The sequence below is a fragment of the Heterocephalus glaber genome, unplaced genomic scaffold (genome assembly GCF_053883595.1).
Source record: "Heterocephalus glaber isolate CG9 unplaced genomic scaffold, H.glaber_assembly_v1.0 deba00001773, whole genome shotgun sequence".
NCBI classification, from domain to species: Eukaryota; Metazoa; Chordata; class Mammalia; order Rodentia; family Bathyergidae; genus Heterocephalus; species Heterocephalus glaber.
The window spans coordinates 1,076,822-1,104,770 of record NW_028258463.1 but is presented as its reverse complement, the minus strand read 5'-3'; the positions used below and the strand labels follow the sequence as shown (position 1 = coordinate 1,104,770).

General features: G+C 42.6%; 1 protein-coding gene across 6 annotated transcripts; it reads left to right on the top strand.

Moving 5' to 3' along the window:
* The first annotated feature begins 14 nt into the window (after window positions 1-14).
* Window positions 15-27,924, top strand: Dgke (diacylglycerol kinase epsilon). 6 transcript variants are annotated; one of them, XM_004859793.4, is made up of 11 exons: window positions 15-923; window positions 11,435-11,594; window positions 13,793-13,912; window positions 15,999-16,142; window positions 16,573-16,730; window positions 17,210-17,261; window positions 18,969-19,082; window positions 19,920-19,991; window positions 21,000-21,127; window positions 21,768-21,831; window positions 22,346-27,924. In XM_004859793.4, exons 1-11 carry the CDS (start codon window positions 460-462, stop codon window positions 22,547-22,549), a joined length of 1,680 nt encoding a protein of 559 aa, XP_004859850.1. In that variant the 5' UTR covers window positions 15-459; the 3' UTR covers window positions 22,550-27,924. The 6 variants fall into 6 exon arrangements, with proteins under 6 accessions (XP_004859850.1, XP_004859849.1, XP_004859853.1 ...); XM_004859792.4 differs by having other exon boundaries at window positions 21,768-21,879; XM_004859796.4 differs by having other exon boundaries at window positions 21,004-21,127; window positions 22,346-22,437.
* The last annotated feature ends 25 nt before the right edge of the window (window positions 27,925-27,949 follow it).

The following is a 27,949-nucleotide window of genomic DNA, read 5'->3' as shown; positions in this document are numbered from 1 at the left end:
GCCCACTCCGCGCGCGCGACCTCCACGCCATCCGCGCACCCTACGTTGGGCTGCGGCGCGAGCTGGGGTCAGCGGCGGGAGGCCTGGGCTGGAGGCGGGCCCGGGAGTGGCCGGGGCTGAGGCGTGGGTCTCGGAAGGCCCGGCGAGAGGGGCAGCGCGGTGGGCGCGCCGGGAGCCTGGCGGGAGTGCGAGGCGGCTGCCGGCAGTTACGGACTGACGCCGCCTCTGGACGCCTGGCCTCGTCCCCAGAAGCAGCCTGCGAGCCCCTGTGGCGCCCCTCCCAGGGCCAGACGCGTGCCAGGCGAAGTGAGGCGGCGCCGGGGCTCCCTGGACCGGACGCGGGCGAGGGGGCGGGACGACGGGCTCAGTGGGCGCCGACCCGGGAGACTGGACGGGAGCGGAGGGAGCCGAGCCCCGCCGACCCCGCCTGCTCTCCTAGGCGGGCCTGGCCTGCGGAAGATGGACGGCGAAAGGCGGCCGGCGCTCGGCCCGCCCGCCCAGAGCCTGCTGGCCGACGGGCACCTGGTCCTGTGGACGCTGTGCTCCGTGCTGCTGCCGGTGTTCATCACCTTCTGGTGCAGCCTTCAGCGGTCGCGCCGGCAGCTACACCGCAGGGACATCTTCCGCAAGAGCAAGCACGGGTGGCGCGACACGGACCTTTTCAGCCAGCCCACCTACTGCTGCGTGTGCGCGCAGCACATCCTGCAGGGCGCCTTCTGCGATTGCTGCGGGCTCCGCGTGAACGAGGGCTGCCTCAAGAAGGCCGACAAGCGCTTCCAGTGTAAGGAGATCATGCTCAAAAGCGACACCAGGGCCCCGGACGCCATGCCCCACCACTGGATCCGCGGCAACGTGCCCCTGTGCAGCTACTGTGTGGTTTGCAAGCAGCAGTGCGGCACGAAGCCCAAGCTCTGCGACTACAGGTACGGCCTTTGTGGGGACTTGCAGTCCCACAGTCCAGTGCGGGAGTCAGGATTACAAAGGGCGAGGGGGAAGGCCCGCCTTCATCTCAGCAGACAGCCTCAGCTGCTGGCCTGCAGGCACCCCTGGTGATGAGCAGCGGTGCGGGTCAGGATGGCCTGGCCTGCACTCATCAGCCAGCGTGCCCTTCGGGGTCATAAAACGGCTTTTCACTTTCATCCAGAGGTCCCTAAGTGCTGCCTGCCCCCTCGTTCTCCCTCCCCCCTCCATCTCTCTCCATTTTGCATAAGGGAAAATGAAGTATGGACAAATTAACTTTTCCTTTCAGCCACAAAACTAATTCATCCTCGGTTTTGTACTGTGAAAACGAGTGTCATTTGCTAATACAGCTGTTGCTGCCTTAGTGAAATATACTCAAAAGCAACACTGGAAGGAATATTTCTTCTGCAGATGGCTTTTCAGGATGTGTAGCATCTCACATAAATGACCTTAGTTAAGCCAAGAATATTTTAGCGGCTTCTTCATGTCCTCTGGACGACACATTTCAATTGTAGATTTCTGAAATAGGTGATAGCATATCCTCTGCTCATGTTAGCAATTGGTGGAAGGGAATAGTACTTTACAGATCATCTGTTCTTTCTTCACAGTTGAGAAAATTAAAGGTAAAGTAAAACTAGCTTGCAGGATTTCTAGCCCTCAGAATAGGGCTACAAAAATATCAACAACTAGTGTTCTCTGAGCCTTAAATCTGGAATCTTCATTATAGTAGGTTTTATTTCTGACAGATAGAAAGCCCCGTGAACCTATTTTAAAACTGAAATAGAAAGCTGGGACTAGGTAGGCAATTACTTTTTTTTTTTTTACCAAAACAATAATCTTTTACATTAGCATGAGCAGTTATGTCAATACATTGTTTTTAATCTTATTTTAAATTATTTTATGCATTATTAGATTTAGACTTAATAAATTTTCAAAATGATGCATTTTAGGCAACTACAGTTTTGTGTCTGTTCATTTTTGATATCTTTAAAATTTAGTTGTTCTGTCTGTCCATCTGTTTATCAGTGAATGCCAAGTTACCAGTGACTTTAAATAAATTTCATAATGAAGTGTTGTTCTATTTCCTCCCCTTCTCTATGTGCAGAGTTGGATAAAAATGGCTTCCATAAATAACTGTATTTCAGATACTCCTTAACAGATAATCAGTGCTTCTGATCATCTAGCCAAGTGATCATTCTAAAAATCCAACTCTAAGGCCAGGGATTTAGCTCAGTGGTTCTGCCACCTGTCTCACAAGCACAGGGTCCCAAGGTTGATCCCCAGTATCAAAAAAAAAAAAAAAATGCAACTCTAACCCAAGCCCTTTAATTTGCTCCTGATCCTTTATAGTGATGAGTTAATGGTCTCAATGTGAACCCCAGAGGCTTTTTGTTTTGTTTTGTGTTTTTAGTTTTTAATGACAGGGTCTCGGTATATAGCTCAGACTGGCCTTAAACTCACTATGTCCTTAGGGTGGCCTCGATCCTCCTGCCTCAGCCTCCCAAATGTTGGGATTACAGGCATGGGCCACCACACTCAGCTGTTTTAGCCAGTAATTTTATGCAGGATTAGGGTCAGGGTCTGCTGTGACCTTCTGTGAGAATGACATATTTTGGAAGGAGAAAGAAAATACTACTTAGAACCTTTATTTTTTTTGTTATCTTTTTAAATTTTTATTAGTACATGTTTATACTACATAATGATTACATTCATGTGGAGCGCTGGTACATCTACATAATATGTCTTAATTTTTTATCACTTTAGCCTCTCCTCCCTCCCCCCTTCCTCCATCTCCTGGTCCCTTTCCCGTTTTCAAAAGACCTTTGCTCTTTAATTTATTTATACCTTGGATTTTTCATGTAAGAGAAACCATATGATATTTAAGCTTGTGTGTCTATTTCACTTAACATTATGGTCTTAAGGTGCATCCATTTCGCTACAGATGGCTCAAATTTAACTTCCTTTCCTTTTTTTTTTCTTTTGAGACAGAGTCTGACTATGTAGTTCAGGCTGCCTTGAACTCACTGTGTAGCCCTGGAACTCATGGCAATCCTTCTGCCTCAGCCTCCCAAATGCCAAGATTATAGGCCTGCCCCACCACACCTGGCTCAAATTTAACCTCCTTTAAGGCGGAATCGTACTTCATTGTATATAAAGCTCACTTTTTTTTTATCCATTCATCTGTTGATGGACGTGTAGGCCAGTACCAAGATTTAGCTATTAAAGGGTTGTAAGGGCCGGGGATTTAGCTCAGTGGTGCAGTACCTGCCTCACAAGTGCAAGGTCCCGAGTTCGATCTCCGGTACCAAAAAAAAAGAGTTGTGCACCCATCAATATGGATGTGCGTGTATCACTGGAATATGGTGTCTTTAGCTCTTTTGGGAAGACACCTAGGAGGGGAATAGCTGGGTTGAATGGAATTTCTAGTTTTAGTTGTTTTGTTTTTCTTTTTTGGGGGTACTGGAGATCAAACTTGGGTCCTTGCGCTTGTGCAGCAGTCAGCGAAACCACTGAGCTAAAATCCCCGGCCCCTCAAGTTTTAGTTTTTTTGAGGAACCTTCATACTGATTAACGTAGTGGTTGTATTAGTTTATATTACCGTATTAGTTTATATTACCACCAATAGTGTAGAAGGATTGTTTTTTCCCTATAGTCTCACTGGCATTGTTATTATTTGATTTACTGTGATAGCCATTCTTTCTGAAGTAAGATGGAATCCCGGTGCTGTTCAATTTGCCTTTTTCTAATGGCCAGAGATAGTGAGCATTTTTTCATGAATTTATTGACTATTTGTATTTCTTCTGAAAAGTCTTCATTTCAGTTGCCCTTTTTTTTTCCATTTAGTTTATTGGTACATTTTAGGTATACACTACAGTGACATTCATCATTGGGTGTTCATACCTGTACATGACGTATCCCGGTTCTTATTTTTTTCCCTTCCCCTGCCCTCCCCTCACCCCCTCCTCCCTTCCCTATTTACAGAGACTTTGTTTCCATGTTTTTCCTTTTCTCATATTTTTTCTTTTCCCTTCTTTCCTTTCCCACTCCTCCCACTTCCCCTACTCCTTTCGACCTTTTCTTCCTATTTCACAATATCAAATATACATTTTGATCCTTATTTATACTTTTAGTTTTTCACACGAAAGAAACTATTCAGTATTTACACGTGTGTCCTATTTATTTTCAATTGCCCTTTTTAATTGGGTCTTTTATTTAGAGGGGTCTGATTTTTTTTTTTTTAGTTTTTTATATTTTCTAGATATTAGTTCTCTGTCCAGAGAGAAACTGGCAGAATTTTTTCCTGGTCTCAAGGTTGTCTCTTCATTCTTGTTTCCTTTGACATGCAAAAGCTTTTTATTTGATATAATCTTATTTGTTGATTTTTGATGTTATTTCTTGGAAAATTGGAGTTCTGTTTAGAAAGTCCTTGCCTATCCCTATGTCTTCAATAGTTTTACCTATTTTATCTTTCAGCAGATTATTTCTGTTTTAATAATTAGGGCTCTGATCCATTTTTATTTTACTTTAATACATGGTGAGATACTTAGAACCTTTGCACACAAACCAGACTGGTGCTCTCTGGATTTTTCCAGCAGTGTGGAAGACTCCTTCCCCATCTGCTGCATCACATTCTCGGAGAAGGTGGTGAACTCTGGAGATTAGTGAACAGATTAACATTTCTAGAGGGTAATAGCGGTGGTGACGGATTTCACAGCCTACATCCCTGTTAAACTCTCCAGAATAAGTGACAACAGCCTTTTTATATGTGGCCTGTCAGTCTTTATACTCATTAGGCATCTATTTTATGTCAGCCACTGTGCTGGAGTCTGCTTTCCCTGTAGATGTTTTTCTTTGTATGTGTTCCTTCCTCTACCCCCAACTGCTACAGTGTGTTTCTGTACCTGGTATCTTATCACTCCTTCCCTATCCTTCCTTCTGTTCTTTTCATTTCTCTTCTGACCAAAATAGGGAATTAGGTTGTAAAAAGTATTCATTATATGTATTAAACCTCTGTTCCCTGTAATACTGTTTCTCAGGAAGAAAGAAAGAACTTAGTGCTTGTTTTGTTTTGTTTTGTTTTTGAGACAGGGTCTTGCTATGTAGTTCATGCTGGCCTTGAACTCCCTTGTACAGCCCAGACTGGCTTCAGTCCTTCTGCCTCAGCTTCCTGAGTACTGGAATTACAGGCATATTCCACCATACCCAGCAGTGCTTTGTTATTTTATAAGACTTTTCCTTTGTTACATTCTTCCTCTTTTCTACTGCTACACACACTGAGATGCATAAAGCAAACTTTGACTCTTAAAAGAATGATACTGGCCTTTTTCGCCTTGGCTGTGATCTTAAATTTTATGTTTTTCGGGCCAGGCATTTAGCTCAGTGATGCTGCCGCCTGCCTTGCAAGCCCAAGGTTCCAAGTTCGATCCCCGGTACAAAAAAAAAAAAAAATTTATGTTTCTCGCTTCAGTTATTGTGTGTTTATTTGTTATATTAATTATCTGAAACAGTGAAAGATACTAAGTCATCTTCTAAAGCAGAGATAAAAAGCCAAAAAATAAGTACAGTATTTTAGGCTTCAGGAATCATTTGGTCTATTTTTATTACTTAACCCAACCTAGTATAAAACCAGCCATAGACTACATGTCTTAGTCACTTTCTCTTGGCTGGAACACAATACCTGACACTGGCAACTTATAGGAGGAGCTTATTTTGGCTCATGGTTTTTAGACGTTTTGGTCCACCATCAGCTGGCTCTAGGGCAGAGCAGCATTCTGGAGTGGGATAGTGGAGGAAAACTTGCTCACATCATGGCAGCCAGGAAGCAGGGAGCCAGGGAGGGAGCCTGGGAGCCCCTGCCCAGTAACACCCACTGCCACCCACCTCTCTGACCAGACCTCACCTCGGAGCATCACATGTAGCTGTAGCACCCCATGATTCAGTCACCCTTCCAAAGGGCTGAGGATTTAGCTCAGTGGTGCTACACCTGCCTCACAAGCGCCAGGTTCTGAGTTTAATCCCTGGTACCTGGGAACAAAAGTGCAGTCACCCTTCCAAAAGCCCCACCTCTGAGCATCTGAGGCTTTGGGGAGACGTCTAGATATAAACTATAACACTATATGTAAATGAATGACCGGGTGTGGTGGTGTATGCCTATAATCCCAGCACTTAGGAGGCTGAGGCAGGAAGATCAGGAGTGCAGGGCCAATTTGAGATACATAGTGAGACCAGCTGGAACTACATAGTGAGACCCTATCTCAAAAAAAAGAAAAAACAAAAGAAGAAAAAATTTGTAAATGAATGGGAATAGCTGTATTCCAGTGGATTCATTCTGTTGGGTTTCATGGAGTTGTAATCCTTGTTATCTCTTCCTAAAATGTCCTTCAGAGCACTTTAGAGTGCTGGTTCATGAGTTTCCTCAGGTGCTCTTTGTCATGGAAGTATCTTTATTTCTCCATCAATTTTGAAAGATAGTTTTGCAATCAGTCTGAGTTGGAGGTTGTTTTCCTTTAGGGCTTGAAATACTTCACTCCTAGCTCTGCTTACCTTGAGGGTTTGTGTTGAGAAGTCTGCTGTGATTCTCGACTTTCCTTTATAGGTGATTTGTTTCTTTTCTCTAACCACTTTTTTTTTGGTACTGGGGATCAAACTCAGGACCTTGTGCTTGTCAGGCAGGCACAGCATCACTGAGCTACATCCCTGACCTTCTAACAGCTTTTAATATTCTGCTTTTGTGTTGAATTTCTGTAATCTTGACTATTATATGCCTTGGTTAAGACTTTTTTTAATCATGGCTAATTGGAGTTCTATATGTCTCACTTACCTGTATGTCAAATTCTTCTGCTATGCTTGGGAAGTATTCTGCCATTAGTTCTGTTAACAGGTTTTTTATGTCATTTGTGCTATCCTGTCCTGCTTTTTCATTGACTCCCATCCATCTTATGTTATTCTTCTTTGCATCATCTAGCAGCTGCTGGAATGATGTCTCATGGTCCCTTGCTATTTTTAAGAAATTCTTCTCTTCATTATTGCTAACCACAATCCCGTCTTCTATATCAGATATTCTGTCCTCACATTGGCTCATTTTGCTGCATCTACTTTCTTTTTTTTTTTTTTTTTTTTTTGGTACTGGGGATCGAACTTGCAAGGCAGGTGGCAGAACCACTGAGCTAAATCCCCACCTCTGCATATACTTTCAATGGCATTTTTTAATCTCATGGATATCTGTTTGGATATTTTATGGACTATCTGCTTTACAGACTAAACATGTCTTTCATTCTGGTTACCATCTCTGTATTATCTGAGAAATTATTTCTGCTTTGAATTTTTCTAGAGCCTCATTCATTTGCTTTGTTACTTCCACTGTTACCATTTCAGAGAGTCCAGGAGGGTGAGTTTCAAATTGTTCCACCTCGGGCCAGGGATTTAGCTCAGTGGTTCCACCGCCTGCCTCGCAAGCACAAGGACCCGAGTTATTGATCTCTACATAAATGCTGACATAACGACAGGAGAAACAAATTGTTCCACCTCATTGCCCCCTGGGTTTGCTTTTGGAAAGCTGAAAGTCTGGGGAATTGCATCTTTTTAAAATATCTTCTCATTTTCTTTTCTTCTTTTTCTTTTTAAATTCCTGGGAAATGACTACTTCTCAGCGGTGTCTTCCAGGTATAGCTGACTTTTTGGGTTTTGAGTCTGTTGCAAGATTGTACTTCTTGCTGGGTGTGGTAGCTCACACCTGTAATCCCAGCACTTGGGAGGCTGAGCCAGGAGAACCACTGTGAGTTCAAAACCAGCCTGAACTACATAGCGAGACCCAGCCACTGCAGTCTGCTGCATGCATTGCTCCGTTCCACTGGTGCCTTTCTCCACGGAAGCCTCTGGAGTCGCCGGTAGTCACCGTGTGTCTGCAGGTTCAACTTGCCCTTCTCATGCCGTGAGTCCAGACTGGGACAGAGCACTGCCTGCCACCTCCCTTTTTTTCATTGAAGTCTGTCTCTTGACTCTCCCCGTCGACTTCCATTCTTGCTTCAGATCCCTCCTGGGTCCTGGGGACCCACTTCCCTCCTTCTTTTCCTCCTCATGCCACTATATTCAATTTCTGGACACCAAATGCTGGCGAGGTTCTTTGTCTGCTGCTCACCACTCCACCATCTTCCCAGAAGTCATAGCTATATTCGTTTATTCACAGGATCAGTTTGCCAAACCCTGTTCTAGTGTAATTCTCATAAATGACCATCTCAAATTCATATATAATTCAGCTACCTCCTCCAGTGTAGAAAGACAACCATTGTGAACAAGCAACTGTTTCTAGCAAAAATAATAAGCATTGCTGGTATTTTTTTTTCCTTCATAAACTGTTTTTAAAAACTAAGGGCCAGGGATTTAGCTCAGTGGTTCTGCTGCCTGCCTCATAAGTGCAAAGTCCCGAGTTCAATCCGTGGTACCAAAAAAGAAAACTAAACCCAGAAGCCAAGCATGGTGACAACCATCTGTAATCCCAGCATTTGGGAGGCTGAGATAGGATCACCATGAGTTTGAGGCCAGCCTGGGCTACTACATAGTGAGTTCAAGGCCACCCTGAACTACACAAGGAGACCCTGTCTCAAAAAATATTTTTTTTTTGGTACTGGAGATCGAACTCTGAACCTTGTGCTTGCAAGGCAGGCAGCAGCAACCACTGAGCTAAATCCCCGACCCCCTAAAAAATTTTTAATACTAAAGCAGAGCCAGGCACCATGATATGCACCTGTAGTTACAGCTACTTGAGAGGTTGAGGGTGAGAGGGTCACTTGAGCTGGGATTACAGGCGTGCACCACTATACCTAGCTATGTTCTATATCTTGATAACGGTTTTAGTTGCATGAATCTGTTCATTTATCGCATTTTAGCAAATGTATATATTTGTACATTTCATTGTATATAATTTAACAGCAAAGGGCCAGGGATTTAGCTCAGTGGTGCTGCCCCTGGCTCATAAGCGCAAGGTCCCGAGTTCAATCCCTGGTACCAAAAAATATATATATATAATAATAATAATAATTTAACAGCAAAGAGAAAAACCTATTGACAGTTCTGAACAATGATAAACCTTCTTGAGAAATTTAGGGAAAGTATTTTCATATCTGCAATTTTCTAGCAACTGTACCAGAAAAGAGATGGATTAATGAATGCATAGAAATGTGACAAAGCAATTATAGTAAGATGTTAATGCTAGACTATAGGTAGTAGGTATACCAGTGTTCACTGGAACAAAGTTTAAAACAATATATTTTTTAAAGCAAACAGGCTGTCGTTGAGTTGAACAAATACTTACCAAAACTTTGAAAGGCAAACTCAGTATCTGCCATTTACTTTCAAATGATTGGGTAGTATATGAGTTTATATTGAAATACAGAAAGCAAATTGTAGGAGAGCATCTTACGAACCAGGCTGAGAGTATAGCTCAGTGGTAAGTGTTGCCCCAGCATGCCTGAGGACCTGGGTTAGATCCCTAGTTATCTCATACAAGGACAGCAGCTTCTGAAGAGGAACCGCGAGACTGCAGAATGTGTCCCCTCACTGATGTGGGTGTGTGGAGTTGTCACACGCAGGCTCTGGTTATCTGTGCAGTGTGGGTACCACATCTCTAGGCCTAGCCAGCCTAAAAGTGCATGGGCGATTCAGCCCTGTCTCCCACAGACAGGTAAATGTGTTGGTGATCTGAGGAAAAATGAACACGATGAGCTACTTTTCAGTGAATGGTAGGCTAGTCTGTGGAGGCTTCACACTTAACTGTGTAACCATCTTGTACCTTCTCAAGTCAACTTGGAAGCAGGAGTCGGCAGACGTCATCATGCAGGTTGCACTGCAGTTTCCTCTGAACACAGTATACGTGTAACTGTTTTTAGCAGTGACTAGGTCTGAGTGAAGAACAGTAAGTACCTGACAAATCTGAGTATCAGAAGGAAAAAAACACTTCAAAAGAAAGCCAAGCGGGCCAGGGATGGAGCTCAGTGGCACCGCGCCTGCCTCGCAAGCAGAAAGTCCTGAGTTTGATCCCCAGTACAAAAAAAAAAAAAAAAAAAGCCAAGAGAGTTGACATCCAGGTGAAAAAGCATTTATGTTTTGGGGTTTTTTGGAGTACTGGAGATTGACTCCAGGGTCTTTGCCCTGTGCTACCTCTCCACCCCTTTTTCTATTATTTATCTTGAGACAGGGTCTTGCTAAATTGCATTGGCTAGACCAGAACTTGCAGCCGTCCTGCCTCAGCCTCCCAGATTGCCAGGATTACAGGTGTGCAATTTAAAAATTACCTATGTAATTATAACCATTCTTTTCTGGTGCCCTGCTTTGGTCCAGTCAGATTTACCTTACCTGTTAATGGATTAAATGCTTAACAGATTAATAATGGAAACCCTAGACTTTACCAGCACTGTTCCCTGCTTGTCATACACAGAGGCAAATCTGAGTACATATACTTATCTGTATTTCAAAAACAGTGGGCTAGGGCTTTAGCTCAGTGGTGCCGCCGCCTGCCTCGAAAGTGGAAGGTCCCGAGTTCGATCCCCGGTACCCCCCCCCCAAAAAAAAGGGAGCTTATGTATTTCAAAACAAACATACAACTTTTTATATCAACTATTAAAAAGAATTGGGCTATTTTACTTACATTCCAAGTTTAGAGGTTTCCAAGCTGGGCCTGAGAAGGTCTTCACAGCCCTTCACTGGCACATGTAGGCAGCACAGTCTGTAGACCTCGCTCATGTATTTCAGCTAACGCTTAAGCAGCTTATGCATACATCCATTGTTCAAGATCAGCACTTGGTCATGTGGATGATAACATTGATATTTAGGAGGTTATAAATAAGAGCTAAAGTTGTTAAAATATTTATTCTTTTTTAAAACAATGTGTTTTTATGAAAATACACTGAGAAGAATGACATTGTTGCACATTTTTACACATTTCTTTGGCTAAGAAGTCAGCTACATTGACCTGTCTGCTTGTATATTCAGTCTTTTGTGGTAGAACATGTGTCACCTACCTTCCAGGAAACTCTGCTGTACACTTTTGAGAGAATGAGGGTAAAATAATTTTTTAGTATTATTAAAATGATTTGATTCGATCCCCGGTACCAAAAAAAAAAAATGATTTGAACCTCACAGATACCCTAAAAGGATCTCGGAGCACCAGACCACACTTTAAGAACCACTGTTGAATTGCCAAATAATTTGAAACCTTATAGCTCTGTTTTCACTATCAGGTACAGATGCATATGCATATATCTACGTCATAATTTATACTCAACAGATAAAATTACTGTTGCAGGGTTTTTGGAGTTGTTTGTTTGTTTGTTTGGGTACGGGGAATCCGTTGCTTGCAAGGCAGGCAACAGAACCACTGAGCTAAATCCCCAGGACTGTTGCAGTTTTTGACAAACGATAATGGGTCAGAAAGATTGTGGTTTAAAATTAATTAATTTTTGTTTCTTCCTTCTCTCAGGTGCATTTGGTGTCAGAAAACAGTACATGATGAATGCATGAAAAATAGCTTAAAGAATGAGAAGTGTGATTTTGGAGAATTTAAAAACCTCATCATTCCACCAGGTTACATAACTTCCATTAACCAGATGCGTAAAAACAAAAAAACAGATTATGAAGTGGTAATTAGAGTTTATCTTCCTTATATGATTGGTTTTTTAAAAAGTTATTTAAGTCAGTATGTGAGATCATTAATCCCATATATATATATAAGAAAAATCAGGACCAGGAAGAAATTTTAAAAGAAGGTTAACACCAAGGGGAGATACAAAATGTCATTATGGTAAGCTGTGAAATCCTACCCAGTTCCTAGAGCTGTGTCACAGATTTTGGTTCTTGAGTTCTCTCATTCGTAGAGGGAAATTGGACATGTGCTAGTGGTTTCTCATCCACTGCCTGCATCTCAGTTGCTCGCAGAGCTTTTTAAACATAGATTCTTTTTCTTTTTTTGGTACCGGGGATCAAACTTGGGTCCTTGCGCTTGCGCAGCAGGCGGTGAAACCACTGAGCTAAATCCCCAGCCCTAAACATAGATTCTTGAGTCCACCTCTATTGCTGTGTTTGATTTAATAGGTCTCAGGTAGGTCCCAGGAATCCATATTTGTTTTTTAAGGTCCTCAGGTGATTTGCAATGATAGCCAGGTTTGGAATTCGTTATTATTGTCAATGAAAAGAAAACAGATTTTCCTCATGCCATGCATTAAGATAATTTTTTCATGTGGAATTTTGTAAATTGTCTCTAGAGAAAAGTTTACATGGCACATTAGGGACTTCCATAAGTAACACCAGACATTGAAGCTCTTGACAGGGTTGGCGGTATGAACATATATGTATGAAAATTGGTGTAAATATATCTCTCAGTCTTTAGCCACTTCTGAAGGAATAATTATAAAGATTTAACAGATTTATCCAGGTGTAGCAGTACATGCCTGTATTCCCAACACTGGGAGGCAAAGGCCGGAGGATCAAAAGTTCAGCTCCTACCTTGGGGACTTCGTGAGTTCCAAGGTCTGAGGGTGTAGCTCCAGATGAATGCCCTAGGTTCAATCCCAGCACTGAGCCCCCCTACCAAAAAAAAAAAAGAAAAGAAAAAAAAAATTTTTACAGATTTATTTCATACTTGAATATGCCAAAATAATTGAACTATTTTATTTTACAATTAAGTTGTACTTTTTTTCAAGTTAAGAATTTCTATCTTCAGTGTTATCTTTATTGCTATTCCTGCAAAGAAAAGATAAACTTTAAATTTTGGGTTAGGGGATTTGAGAGAGAGAGAAAGTAACTGACTCCATATGTAGTCCGGGCTGCCCTGGGACTCCCAGCAATCTTCCTGCCTCAACCTCCAATACTATAATTACAGGTATGCATCACTATCCATTACCTTGACTGGTGCACTTTAAAAGAAAATGGAGGAGAAAAATAAAAAATAAAATAAAAAATTTTTTAAATTGGGAGGAATGGAGTTTGAGTCAAGAGTCTCAATATTCAGTCCAGGCTGGCCTTGAATTCACTGTGTAGCCCAGGCTACCCTCAAACTCTTACCAGTCCTCTTGCCTTGGCTTCCCAAGTGCTGAGATTTAAACTTCAATGTGATACCTTTTTTTTTAATATACAACCCCTTATCTGAATTCAGTGTGAAAGCATAATCCCAGTACTCGGGAGGCTGAGGCAGGAGGATGGCTGTGCATTCAAGGCCAGCCTCTGAGCTATATAATGAGACCCCCCCCCCAAAAAAAAAGATATCCCATTATGTATGTGCAAATATGCCAAAGTCTTGGGCTGGGGATTTAGCTCAGCAAGGTCCTGAGTTTGATACCCAGTACCCAAAAGAAAAAAAAAATGCCAAAGTCCAAAACACTTCTGGTTCCATGTGTTTCAGATACAGGATATTCACCCTACGAAGCCTCAAGTGTTTGAGCTCTACAATTAGGTGGGAAAATAAGTGATTCCTGGTTGAGTTAGAAGCAAAATTAGAACAGTGAATGACAGATTTTCAGCTCAGGTCAGAACTTCCCACTGATGTGACTTAGCAGGGGAACTGGCTATCTTCTTAGTGAGCTCCCTTCTCATGTGAGCATCCAAGCATGTGCTGGATGACTTAGCTAGAGTGAGGTCGAAGAGAATCCTGCATTAAGTGGAAGTTTAATCTCTAAGGTCCTCTTCCATTCTTAGAATTACTTGATTTTCATGCTGTATTGATAATACTGGCATAGTTCTTATTTCAGTAAATTATAGAATGATTGTTATCAAAGAATAAAAATATGTTGTGTTTGTTATCTCTGAAATACTAACCCCTTTTCATTTGTGTTAATTTTTTCAGCTAGCATCCAAGTTTGGAAAGCAGTGGACCCCATTAATAATCCTGGCCAACTCTCGTAGTGGAACTAACATGGGAGAAGGACTATTGGGAGAATTTAAGATCCTGTTAAATCCAGTCCAGGTAACTAAAGAGAAAAACCTTCTTTTATTAATCTTCATTTTTAGCTCTTCTTTCCTTAAAATGCAATGGTTATTAGTGCTTTAAGTTACTAATCACTTAGTTATAGGAAAGAATAATAATTATAAAAGGATTAAGCTGTTCAAATGTGTGGAAAAATAGAAACCAAATCACCTGGGAATCCCACTTCCAAGAATCTTCCTAAGGAAAATGAAAACACATCCCACAGACTTGCATGCACATGTTCATAGCATTATTCATAGTAGTCTGCAAATAGAAATAGCTTGACTGTCCATCAGGTGGTAAGTGGATAAAGAAGATACCCACACAGTGGAACACTACTCAGTGACATAAAGTAGCCAGCTACATACAGTATTACAGTAAGTGAACTTCAGAGAACATTATGCTGAGTGCAAGAAGATAGGCTCAAGGGACCACTGTTGCCTGGTTCCATCTATGTGACCTACCAGAAAAGGTGTATCCATAGAGATGATAGATTGCCTGAGGCTGGGGCTGGACATGCAGAATGACTGCAGAGCAGTATGGCAGGATCTTATCAAAGCAGCAGAAATGTTCTGACACTTACCTGTAATCCCAGTACTCTGGAGGCTGAGGCTAGAGGATCGCAAGTTTGAGCCCAGCATGGGTGACATAGCAAAACCCTGTCTCAAAATAAAAACTTAAAAAAGGGATAGGGATATAGCTCAGTGCAAAGGCCCAGGTTCAATTTCCAGTGCCACCCTAAACTAGACTACGGTGGTGGTTGCACAACTTGATAAACCTACTAAAAATTATGTATTTGTTCACTTTAGATGGGTACATTTTATGATATAAAGTTATACCTCAGTTCTTTAAGAAAAGGAAGAATCTTGTTATTAAAGTGCACATGGTTTGGAAAACTAACCCATTATGCAACAATCAGAAACACAATAACTTTTTTCCTTTCTATTTTTATGTTTTACTCTTTCAAATTTTATATATAAGAAACATGTAAAGGTAATAAAAAAGGAAAGAGGAAATCTCTTCATTTTTTTCACACAAATACAATAGTTGTTTTCATCTGTCCCTCTTCTTCCTATGAATAGTCTAGGCATCTATTAAAAGTACTCTACCAGGGCCGGGGATTTAGCTCAGTGGTGCCACTGCCTGCCCCGCAAGCGAAAGGTCCTGAGTTCAATCCCCGGTACCAAAAAAAAAAGTGCTCTACCAATAATATAGATACAGATATGTGTGCTATTTCCTTAATGGTATAAATATTTTCCCCATTGCAACAAAGTCCTAATAATTCCATATCTTATGACTAAAATAATTAAACACGTATAATGTATCCAGTTTGTACTATTACAAGTAACACCAAGACTCTGGGTTGCCCAGGCTGGGCTTGAACGTGAGATCCTCCTACCTCAGCCTCCCAGAGTGCTGGGTTTACAGGCCAGATGTGCACCACCACACTTAGCTATTTTTTTTGTCTCTTGAAATTATTTTCCTAGGCCTGCCGTGATGGTACACACCTATAATAGCAGCACTCCAGAGGCTGAGGCAGGAGAATCACCACGAGTTCAAAGCCAGCCTGGGCAACATAGTGAGTTGAAGGCCAGCCGGAACTACATAGCGAGACCCTATCTCAAGAAAAAAAGAAATTATTTTTCTAGAGTCATTTATGGATATCAAGGATTCTTGCATTTTTTTGTCATTCTTTATTTTTGCGAAACTATTTCCCATAAGTCTAGTAACTTGCACTCGTGATAGTTTATTAAAACCATTGAGACCAGGAGGTGTGTGTACCTCAGTGTATGTGTGAGGCCATAGGTTTGATTGATCCCCAGCACTACCAAAGAGAAAACTAGTTAAAGGTACATGTGGTTTCGTGTGAACAGAGGGAAGATAATAATACATAATAATAGCTCGATGTGTATTTCAGCATTTAGTTATCTAAACTAACCCCCCTGTGCCAGTGTCCTAGTTAGTAGAGCACAGTGAGTAGAGTGCAGCACGGGGCCAGGCCAGTGCCGCTGTTACTTGGTCCTGTCAACTCAGGTGAAGGGCAGTGACGGGCAAAAATAACTTTGCCTTGTTCTTTCATTTCTAGGTTTTTGATGTAACTAAAACTCCTCCAGTCAAAGCCCTGCAACTTTGCACTCTTCTTCCCTGTCACTCAGCGCGGGTCCTCGTTTGCGGAGGGGATGGTACTGTGGGCTGGGTCCTGGACGCAGTTGATGAGATGAAGATTAAGGTATTCACCCTCAGAACCCAGCGGGGCCGGGGCAGAGCTCAGGGAGGCGGACCCAGCCAGTGGCCACTGTTGCCTAGCGTGCACACGGCCTGGGTTCTGTCCCCAGCACTGTAAAACTACAGGGCCATTTCCTTTTTTTTTGGTGTACAAGGGATTGAACTTGGGTCCTTGCGTGTGCATGGCAGGCGGCAGAACCACTGAGCTAAATCCCCGGCTCTGCAGGGCCATTTCTAAGATGAATAGACAGTGTTTTTATTGAGGGGGATAGTAGAAGACATTGCTGATTCGAATAGTATGAGATTGTCCTCAAGCAGTTAACACAACCTGCACTTTATGTGTGTCTCTGCTGCTTTGGTCTTTCCATTTTACAAAATATTACTATACTACAACTGGTCTAAAGAGACGTCTGAACTCTATCTCTGTATCGTAGGGACAAGAAAAATACATTCCCCAGGTTGCAGTCTTGCCTCTGGGAACAGGCAACGATCTGTCCAATACACTGGGCTGGGGTACAGGTTATGCTGGAGAAATCCCAGTTGCACAGGTCTTGAGAAATGTAATGGAAGCAGATGGAATCAAACTAGATCGGTAAGGTACACTTTGCCAAAAAGTCTGTTTCTTGCATTTTCAGAATATTATTTGGTTTTAAATGAAAACTTGTGTAGCTCTAAACTTAAACATAATTTAGATGTAAAAGACTTTGTACCTAGATGCTGATATCTTATTTGTTACAGTGAAAGGTGGAAAGTTAAAGATTATGCTGATACTTCCCCAAATTAGCAGACAAGCTTCTGTAAATAAGGGAAAGAGAGGTCAAAGGGCGGGGAGGGGAATGGGAAAAAAAGAAGGAAGATATATCAAGTACAGATACAAATTCCCTATGATGACTGTTATCATTATGTGTATCTAAAATGTACCAATAAATGTTTTGCTTTAAAAAATTTGCAGTCTTACTTAAATGTGGATACTTTCTCAAATGCTATTTTAATAGAAAAGCTACCTATTGGGCATCCAGAGTAAAGATATTTTGGTAAAAAGTACTAATTTTTTAAACTTCTCTTTTATAGATGGAAAGTTCAGGTCACCAATAAAGGATATTATAACCTAAGAAAACCCAAGGTATGTTTTCAGTGCTTCAGTTCTGAGTAGTTTTTTTGTTTGGGGGAGATTTTTGTTGCTTTTTTTTTTTTTTTTTTTTTTTTGACGTAGTGTCACTATGTAGTTTAGGCTGAGCTTAAACTACGTAGCCCAGGCTGGCCTTGGAACTCTTAGCAATTCTTCTGCCTCTGAGCCTCCCGAGCGCTGGGATTCCAGGCACTCACCACCATGCCTGGCTTCCAGAGTAGTTCGAACAAGCACACATGGAGCACCTCCATGGCACAGGTGAAGCACTCTCGCAGGACACAGACCTGTGCTTAGCTCAGGGGAGCTGACTGTGGAGCAGAAGAGACCTGTGTGCCCACCTCTTTAGTGGGTCTCTACAGCATGACACTATGAGAGAGGGAAGGTACAAGAGCACTTGATTCTGCATGGCAGATGAGGCTGGGAAGACTGCAGAGGAAGTGAAGTGCAGGTTGGTTTTAGAAGGCAAATACAACTTAGATCAGTAGAGAAAGGAACTAAGGACTCCGCTGGAGAGTGTGAAGCATGGTTGGTAAGCACAGAGATTAGAGATGTGTTTTTGTCTGCTGGTACTGGCTCTCTACCACTGAGTTATACTCCCAACCCACATCTGTGTTTTAAAAGGATATTCTAGCTGGGCGTGGCAGCACACACCTGTAATTCCAGAGGCTGAGGCAGGAGGATTGCCACAAGTTGAGGCCAGCCTGAATTACAGAATGAGACCCTGTCTCAAAAAAATAAATAAAAGGATATTCTGGAGCTGGGGATGTAGCTCAATGGTAGAACACTTGCCTGGCACATGTGGAAGCCCTGGGTTCAATCCCCAGTACCACAAAATTAAAAATATATTCTGGTCAGGCATGGTGGCACATGTCTATAATCTCAGCACTCTGGAGACTGAGGCAGGAGGATCACCACAAATTGAAGACCAACTTGGGCTACATAATGAGCTCAAGGCTAGCCCAATTTCTTTTTTCCCCTCCCTGAAGTTAATGTGAAAGTGGCTTAAGAGCCTGCACTGCGACAGAAACAAGGGGATTCTTAGGATGAAGACAGTTCAGAGATCTTTCAGAGTTAGAACTGGTCAAGACTGGGCAATCAGTTGGTTTAAAGGGAAAAGAGAAAATATGTATTACTACCGCATTTCTAATTTTTATAATTGGGAATATGGATATGACATTAACCTAGACAAAGATAGGGAGTCTCAGGCTTGGTAGAAAGAAAATGAGTTAGACTGGGAACGTTATCAACACAGACAGCTATGAAGTGTTGACCAAGGAGCTGGCAGTTGGGCTCACTGCTTAGGAACAAGCACAGAGCTGGCCGTGGAGGCCGAGTGGGGAGTGAGGTGAATCAAGGGCACAGCTGGGCCTGGGGCAGAAGCTGAGAGCCCCCAGGAAGGTACAGAGCCGATGCAGCGACACACAAGTGAGGGGCAGGGTGCAGGCAGCAGAGTCCGACCCAGGAGGCCTGGTGCGGTATAGTACGCAGAAGTACAGAGGCTCTTGTCTGTGGTCGTCAGCCTGAAACGGAAGCCCTGTTTCTCCTAACTTCATCGGATAGTGCATTATAGCTGTGTATGGAAAATAGATACGAAAAGTACTCAGTTTTCCAAAAGAACCCAAAACTAAGACTTGCATATTTCAGTAGGACCCCGCTTGGACGGAGGCAGTGTCCGTTACTCACCCTCACCCTTTCTCCCAGGAATTCACAATGAACAACTATTTTTCCATTGGACCTGATGCGCTCATGGCTCTCAATTTTCATGCTCATCGTGAGAAGGCGCCATCTCTGTTTTCTAGCAGAATTCTTAATAAGGTGTGTTGGATAAAATAACATTTCCTGCTTATCACCAAAGGTACAGTAAAAACCAATAGTTCAATTATATTTAGCCCTCTTAAATTTGGATTGAACTAACTTGTGGAAACATTTACCTGCTGTGTTTTGTGTAGGACTGTCATGTTCTTCAATGTATTTTACTAACAGATTTTTTCAAGTCAGAAGTTAGACTGTTTTGTAAAACATTTTGCTTAGATAGAAACTAAGTGAAATAGAGTTGCCTTAAATGACAGCTACAACTGCAAAGAAATTTTAGGCAAAATAAGTTCTTGGTTGAACCATTAATGAAAAGGCATATCATGGAGACCTCCACAGGGAGGTGAGGCCTGAAAGGCGCAGCCGGCTCCCCGCAGCTCTTAGCGAGGCCCCCGCTCCGCTCACTGCCCAGCCGAGCCCTTTAGTGGAAGTCTTGTTTGGGAATCTTTTCAATGACTTTTAGTGACTGAGCAACAGCATGTGAAAAATAGATGTAAAACAGTTGTATTACTGGTTCGGTTTTACAACTATTTCAAATTTTAAAGTTATTCACTTCTATTAATATTGTTAGGAAGGCAATAAATATTGCTGTTTGTAGTTAGTAATTAACATTTCAGGGCCAGGGATTTAGCTCAGTGGTTCCGGCACCTGCCTCGCAAGCGCAAGGTCCCGAGTTCGATCTCCGGTACCAAAAAAAAAAAAATTTCAGTACTTCCATCAACCTTTTTGTATTCAAGAGTGATTAGTAAATGTTTGCTAGATTTATCTACATTTTCCTTAATGTTTGCAAAATTTGTGGGATTGTTTTAATACCTGATTTTTGTCATTTTTTTTCCATAGGCTGTTTATCTGTTCTATGGAACCAAAGATTGTTTAGTACAAGAATGTAAAGATTTGAATAAAAAAGTTGAGGTAAGCTACTAACACTTTTTCTGAAGTTTTACATGATTTCAAACTTAACATTTTGAATAACAATACTACAGTTTCTATTAACATTCTGCTAACGTAAGTGGAGCATATTTTGTGTGCCAGGCTCTTTGCTAAGTGTTTTATACACGTTATCCCTAAATTCTTGCCACACCCGTACAAGTCAAGTATTATTATATTCCCATTATGCAGAAGTCAGTGATTTGCCCACATTCACACAGTTGGTTCCCACAAGATGGGGAGTTGGGATTGGAACCTAGGTTTATCCAGCTCCAGAATCTGGTTAACTCATGTGCTGGACGATAGAAAATTTAAAGTTATGTAGTACAGTGCTGATTCATCATGAACTCTCAGAAGAGGTTTAGAAGCAAAGTGTCATTCATATTAATTTTGTGAGGTATCTCTCTGACATACTAAAACAAAATGAAAATGTACAAGTAGTAAAGGTAGACTATTAGTTATTGCTTATCCCTGCAGTAGCCCTCACGTTGTGGTATGGCAGTCTTGTATATGTTGCTTACTTGCTTCCAAAAAGAATGTGTAATGATCAATAGAAAAACCCACTGATAACTAGTAAGAAGGGAAGAGGTGACGCGCGTCTCGGGAGAGCGAATGGCGTGAGCAGGGTGCGGGGAGCCTGAGTTACCTTAGCCTCGGAGAGCTGCTGCTGTCAAGACACTCGCTGAGAGCCTCTGGGGCACCACACAGCACAGGAGGGACAGCAGGACTCGCCATGGAAACGGCTTTATGCTGCCCTGCTTTATGGCATTTCCTTTCTTCTGGGCTTTCTGTCAGAGGGCGCAGCCACAGCAGATGAGGGGCCAGCAGAGAGGACTGCTCTGAGATCTGAGGGGGTGGGAGAGACCCGATGCCCGGTGAGAGAGGCAGGAAGTCATAGGCGTCACGCAGTCCACCGTAAACGTGTGAGTTGAGAGTGGATGTGTGTGCAGAGAGTGCGCCCTGTAGTAACTGACTGCCTGTACTTCTTTAAAGCTAGAACTGGATGGTGAGCGAGTGGAACTGCCTAATTTGGAAGGTATCATCGTTCTCAACATTGGCTACTGGGGCGGTGGCTGCAGACTCTGGGAAGGGATGGGAGACGAGACTTACCCTCTTGCCAGGTACGTACATTTTCGCTGTGTGACATCTCTCTTTTCTTTAATGCACTCTGTAGTTCTTCGTAACTTTCACATTTCTCGATCAGATTTTCTCTTCTGTATGCTTCATTAATATAAACACTTAATAAATTGATGGCCCACCTGTGTTAAAAAGCAGCTGCCAGGACCAGGGATTTAGCTCAGTGGTTCCACCGCCTGCCTCCCAAGCTCAAGGTCCTGAATTTGATCCCCGATACCAAGAACAAAAAATAAAAAGCAAATGCCCTCAGCAGAGCCTGGTGCCACATGCCTGTGACCCCACACTCTGGGAGGCTGAGGCAGGAATGCAAGTTCAAGCCCCACCTGAGCAATGTAGTCACTTAAGGAGACCTAGTCTTAATAAAAAACTTATAAGGGTCTGGTTGTTTATCTCTGTGCAGAAGCCCTGGGTTCAGTCCTCAGTACTGAAAAAAAGAAATTAAAAAGGAACTGCTGGGCCTGGATTTAGCTCAGTGGTGCCACTGCCTGACTCGCAAGTGCAAGGTCCTGAGTTCGATCCCCGATGCCAAAAAAAAAAATCTTAACCCATAAAAAGAAACTGCCAACACACGGCTGATTTGACCTTATTGCATCACATAACCCATATTCCATCATCCTCTGTCAGGCATGATGATGGGCTGCTGGAAGTCGTCGGTGTGTACGGGTCTTTCCACTGCGCTCAGATTCAGGTGAAACTGGCAAACCCCTTCCGCATAGGACAAGCACACACAGTGCGGGTAGGTGAAGCAGTGCCCTGGCAGGCAGTGCTGCCAAGCATTACCCTTTCTCTCAGCAGTGCATTGTGGCCCTTGCTGTCAGTTACCCTATACCAGGAAACAGACAAGGTCCTCAATCCAGTTGAAGAAACAAAGTGTCCACTGCAAAAGAATCCCTAAACAACCCATGAATTAAGATACATTCAGATTGGTTTCCTAAAAACAAAATGCAGGCATGCATGGTGGCGCACACCTGTAGTCCTGACACTCAGGAGGCTGAGGCAGGAGGATCGCCACGAGTTCAAGGCCAGCCTGAGCTACATAGTGAGTTCAAAGCCAGCCTTGTAAGACCTTGTTTTTAAAAAAAAAAAAAACCAAATAAGTAAACAAAATGCACCAGGATTAAGTGCTCACAGGTGATAGTAGCAAGAACATTTCTGAACTTTCTTGAGGTGACATTTTCTGATTATTTGTTTCCTACCACCAGTTGATCTTAAAGTGCTCCATGATGCCAATGCAGGTGGATGGGGAGCCGTGGGCCCAAGGGCCCTGCACTGTCACCATAACTCACAAGACACATGCTTCAATGCTTTATTTCTCTGGAGAACAAACGGATGATGACATCTCCAGTGCTTCGGACCAAGAGGATGTAAAGGAGGCTGAATACAGTGATGAAGACGTGCAAACTTAGCGTATCATCTGCACAAATGTAGATAGGTGATCCTCCCGAAGGAGGAATTCTGTACCAGCTGTTCATTTTTCATTTCACTCATAGTACAATGGGTACATGTTCATGTAAGTAGCATTCCCCAAGCTGCCAAACTCCCAGCTCCTACAAACTCCAATTTTTTCAGCAAGATACTTTGGTCATGTATTACTAACTCTGAAAAAGTCACAGAAAGCATGAAGGTGAAATTTTTTCACAGCTGTGTTTGAGAGTGGGGCTCTCCCTGAAGTATGCGCTGTCTCATTGCTTTTTCTTGAACAACACATATTGGATGGACAGGATGTGGGTGGAAAGATCATGTCCATCTTAATTTTTAGTGCGGTGACACCATACCACATTACAAACCAATTTGCTTTCTTTGAGAGGAAACTTCAGACCAGCATGGTTGGTGCTGGGTGTCCGTGGCAGCATGCCTCTGCGGACTTCCTGTGCCCTAAACAAGTGAGTCCCCACGGAGTGATTTCCAGAAAACCTGAGAGGAATGTAAAAGAAAGACAAAACGTAAAATGTTTAAGTCCTTCAGTTTTCTTTTTGTGGTGCTGGGGATTAAACCCAGATCCTTACAGATTCTAAGCAAGTGCTGTATCGCTGAGCTACAACTCCAGCCCCAGGATCTTTTTTTATATAAGAAGAGAACCAGATAGGTGAATTGTTCTTAAAAAGCATTTAGAGCACTTTGGATTGAAAGTTACGGGTTCCAAACTGGACAGTTCACCGAATTCTCTTTTGATTAAAAGACAGTGTCCACAACTCAAAAAAATATATAAATGCTTAAACTCAACAGTCAAATGAATTGTTCAAAAAAAAGTCAAGACTGTCATGTTTTCAAGGTTCAGTAGTTCTTGTTGTATTTTTGGAATACAGTAGTCTTTTGTATCTAACATACTTGACAAAATTCCCCCTTGGGGAAGGTAAGTGGACAGAAGCCTCTGCTAAAATGTTTATATCATATTTATTTTACAGTAAGAGAGAGAGATATATTTTTAACTTATTTATTATTTATTGTGGTATCAGACTTGTGTTTAGTGTTTACACTGGAATTATATAGCTTTATTTAGTAAGTTAAATTGGTCACATACATTGTGCAACTGCTACTCCCAGTCAGATAATTAAATCCTAACTTAATTCTCCTGACAGATATACCACCAAGATGTTCTCACTTATCAGTGTTTAGGAGGGAGGCCATGAAAAGCACTGAGCACCTACTGCTTCTGGACGACCAAAAGCTTTGTTCCACTGCTAGTTGTCTCTTGGTTGGCAAATACGTTTTAAAGGGTGGTTCCGTGACTGCCCACTAGAGGGCGCTCTTCGGCTGTTGTCAGCCGCAGCCCCGGCCCTGCAGCCAGGCACACCGAGGCGTCCAGCCTGGAGTTTTTCTGACAGATGGTCCATTTGTGAGCTTGGTGCTCTTTCATGAAATTACTGTAATCTCTGGAAGATAAGAATGTATCCCCCAAAACCATTAGCTTCCTTTAAGGATCCGCTCTGAAGCTATCACCCACGAATTGCCATGAACTTCAGTTTGAGTCACCTCAGGCCCATGCCATGTTTTGAAAGAACTCAGTAAATGTAGGCCGTTACCTACCACGTCATATAGAATACTTTTATCTTGCTAAATTAACCCCTTCCAGATCTCCACAGGTGATGCTAAATTCTAGGATTTGAAAGATTTTGTTCCCAAGTCTGTTTTCAGCTTATTCATTCACATTTTATAGTAGGTAACCCACTCACAGAAGTGGTGGGAAAAGCCAGGCATGGTGGTGCACACCTGTAGTCTCAGCCCTTGGAAGGCTGAGGCAGGAGGACTGCCATGAGTTCAAGGCCAGCCTAGACTACATAGTGAGACCCTGTCTCTGAAATAAAAAAAAAGTTGTTTTGTCAGTTTTCCTTTATGGATGATCATATTTTGAGTATTATGAAATTTATCCTTTAATTCATAATCAAGACAGTTACAGATACCACATTTCATAAATACAGTGTCATATTTACTTTGTTGTAGGCTGTATTATACCTATAACTGGTATTGCTAACTATAGTAGAAACAAAGCAGTTAATTTGGGAAATAAGAATTAAAACAACCAAGAAACTGCATAGGTTTTTTTAATTGCTAAAACTATTCTAACCACAATGTTACACTGGATTTACAACAGATTAATGAACAATGCTTTCATTTATTTAAACAAATTAATTTTTCAGTTATAATCTGGTGAGGTATTTTCTTTTCCGACTGGCCCTTCATAAAGTTTTTCTGCTGCCTTGTTCACTCATTCAGACTTAATTTTTCTTTAGGAAAGTTATTTCAGAATTCTGTGTCATAAAATATAATATTATCTTGTTTTAGCAAAATTCACCTACCTTTTTAGGAACTAGTTACCCACCGTTTCTGATAAATATATAGGCATGTGCCTTGTTTAAATGAATACAATTTGTAAGACTTCATGTTCACAAGTTATATAGTAGAGTAATAATTGTTTATATTACCAGGGATTCTGTACATTACAAAATAATGTAAGATTTTTCCATTTAAAATTTTCTTGGTATTAAATAACTTCTACATTCTCAGGAAAAAATATAAGAAGTAAATCTTATTTCCTTATCTGTTGCCACATTTCTCTCATCTTTTACTGCCCTAATATATTCCTAATTCCTGTAAACTTATGGCTAAAACAGTGAAAACCTGGCAGCTCGTTACATGATAACGTTCAGTGCTTTGTTATATTTAGTAGGAGCCAAACGGCCTTGTGTTTTAGAATACAAATTGCCTATTAAGATGACATAAGTGTTTTAGGTTTTCTGCAACTACTTACTAGCTGTGAACCTTTAATGTGGCTATTGTTTATAAAAATTTTATATTCAAAATTATTTGTCTTTATTTTTTTAGGGTGTGTCAAAACATGTAGTATTTGCTTTTTGAAATACATTTGCCTACGTGGAGTTGTAAAATACACAGAGACTCAGAAACTGCAGTCCTTTTTGCGCTGTAAAAATGAATACTACCAGCATGTCAAAAGAAAAATAATTTGCATTTGTAATATAAACTACAATTGTAGCCAATGTATGTTTTAGGATTTTTAATTTGCGCTAACTGGAAAATTTAACGGTTATGGTAATTTACAGATTAATATGGACCTGAATACCCAATTTGGACGAAAAGAGTCAGTAGAATAGGTGATAGTTTTGTGCAGCTTTCATTCAAAATGATAATATTGAAGCAAGAACCAGCGTTTTATTTTAAAAATACTGTTTTTGTTTTTAAATTTTACCCAATTTAGGACAGTGGAATGTTAGATTTATTTTTTTAAATCTAGAAATTTAAGAAAAAAAAGTTTTGTGACTCTGCCCCAACCCAACTGAAGGTAACTCTCGGCAGCAAGACAGGAGAGGTCGGTTTTGCTTTTCGACCCAGTGTCTGCCTTTCTCTGCCGGTCGGCGGCCGGGTCTCCTGTGTCCGAGGCATCCTCTGCACGCTGCGCAGTGTCAGAGCCAGGCCGGCCCGGCAGGGGGCGCACGTCTGTGATCCCCGCACTCGGGAAGCCCTCAGCGAGTTCAGGGCCAGCCTGGGCTACACAGCGGACCGGACCGTGTCTCAGAAAAGAAAACAAAACAAAAACACGAACCAGAACCAGGCAGGCAGGTGGGAATGGGACCTCGGAATTTCGGTTTTTATTAATAGGCAGCGGGACGATGCTGGTGCGCACTGAAACCGAAACCTGAAAGCTGCCTGGGTGCGCCTCATGCGCTCAGCCCCGGCTTTTGAAAAACTTTAACGGGATGTTTAAGAGTGGTTTTCCTTCACTCTGCTAACTGCCATCTTTGCCCGAAACTGACCTTCTGTAGAAACTGAAAAATGTGTTTGCATCCTGTCCAAACTGACGTGTTTGCTGTTACGTGAAAACTGGTAGCTGCAGTTTGCACGCGGAGCTGGAGTCTTTAGTCCGATGACAGCGAGGAGTTGCTTTGGGACTGGAAGAGGGGACCCCGAGGGGCATGAGCCTGGGAGGCTCCCAGCTTCTCACCTCTTTCAGGCCCTGCAGCCCATGTATGCCAGGTGCCATACAAGATTTTAGCGGCTAAAACACTTCCACTATTTAGAAATGATTGTTTGGGGGGTTTTTTGTTTTTGTTTTTGAGACAAGGTCTCACTATGTAGTTCCATCTGGCCATGAACTCACTGTAGCCCAGGCTCGCAGCGATCCTCCTGCCTCAGCCTCCTGAGTGCTGGGGTTACAGGCATGTGCCACCACACCTGGCTGATTCTACTATTTTTTTTAATGAGTTTGGGAGCCACTGCTTTAATGACTCTTGTCACCTGTTTGATTTTCTACTAATTTTACGTTTTCACACACCTGATGTTTATTGTTGAACAGACTAGGGGTCTCAGTTACTGCTTAGAATGTGGCCACGTGGTCATTTCACAATTTTTAAAGGCATTTTGTTGCATAGTAAAGCACCAAACTTAGCATCTGTTCCTGTTTGTAACTGTGGTATAAAATGATCTGTGCGTTTAACTGGTTTTTATGTAAATACACACATCTCTTTGGTCAGGTAGTCTTGACAGTGTAGTCACCACCTGGGGTTTGCAGGTCTCCAAAAGGTACATTCCGAGGCTCTGGGGAAGAAGTCCGCGGAGCCTTCCTCTGACACAGAAGTCCTTCACACGCGAGCCGTCTGGGAACGGTGACTAGCCGAGTCGCCGCGCTAGACAGCTCCCGGCCGGCCCCTGTGAGGCGCCTCGGGGCCCTCGCCCTCACCCTGGCCCTCCGGAAGGCACAGCGCGGAGTGCACTAAACAGGAAAAGAGCTGCGTCTAGGGAATTTCCATCGTGTGCTTTTCGGTGACTGGCGGATGTGGAAGGGGACAGCTGGAACGTTGGATTGTTTTCCTCGCTCCTCGGGCACTGTCCAGGAGGGCGTCCTGAGGGGTGAGCTGAGGGGCTGAGAACAGTCCCAGGGTCCGGCAGGCTGCGCTGTGGCCGAAGAAGTCTGGAGCATCAGCGCTGGAGCCCGCCCCCGCCCTGTGTGACCCGCTCCCAGAGCCCTGCGGACCGAGTGGCACCGGGCTGGGGTCGCTGAGTCGGCCCTTCGCCCTCCAAGAGGCTGACTGCTGGGGTCTCAGGACCCACGCGGACGCCTCCACTTGAGCAGCCCGTTGCTCTTGCATTCTCCCCCCACCAGCCACAGTGGTCACACCCACCACTGAATTCCCCTGTTCATTGCTTTTGTTGTGTTGGGTCGGTCTTGTGTGGTCGTTCCCTACAGACAGAAATGCAAATCTAAGCACTTGATATGTTGAAGGTGGTTGCTTGTTTTTAATGGAATTAAAAGTGCAGCACTTAAAAAGTGTGGCCTTGGGTTTTTTGACCCA

Bases quoted from the DNA above. Each gene is read 5' to 3' on its own strand.
- Dgke (XM_004859792.4), top strand. From the start codon at position 460: ATGGACGGCGAAAGGCGGCCGGCGCTCGGCCCGCCCGCCCAGAGCCTG. The intron at 13,913-15,998 runs GTAACTAAAGAG...TTTCATTTCTAG, and splicing joins TCCTGTTAAATCCAGTCCAG to GTTTTTGATGTAACTAAAAC. The intron at 19,992-20,999 runs GTAAGCTACTAA...ACTTCTTTAAAG, and splicing joins ATTTGAATAAAAAAGTTGAG to CTAGAACTGGATGGTGAGCG.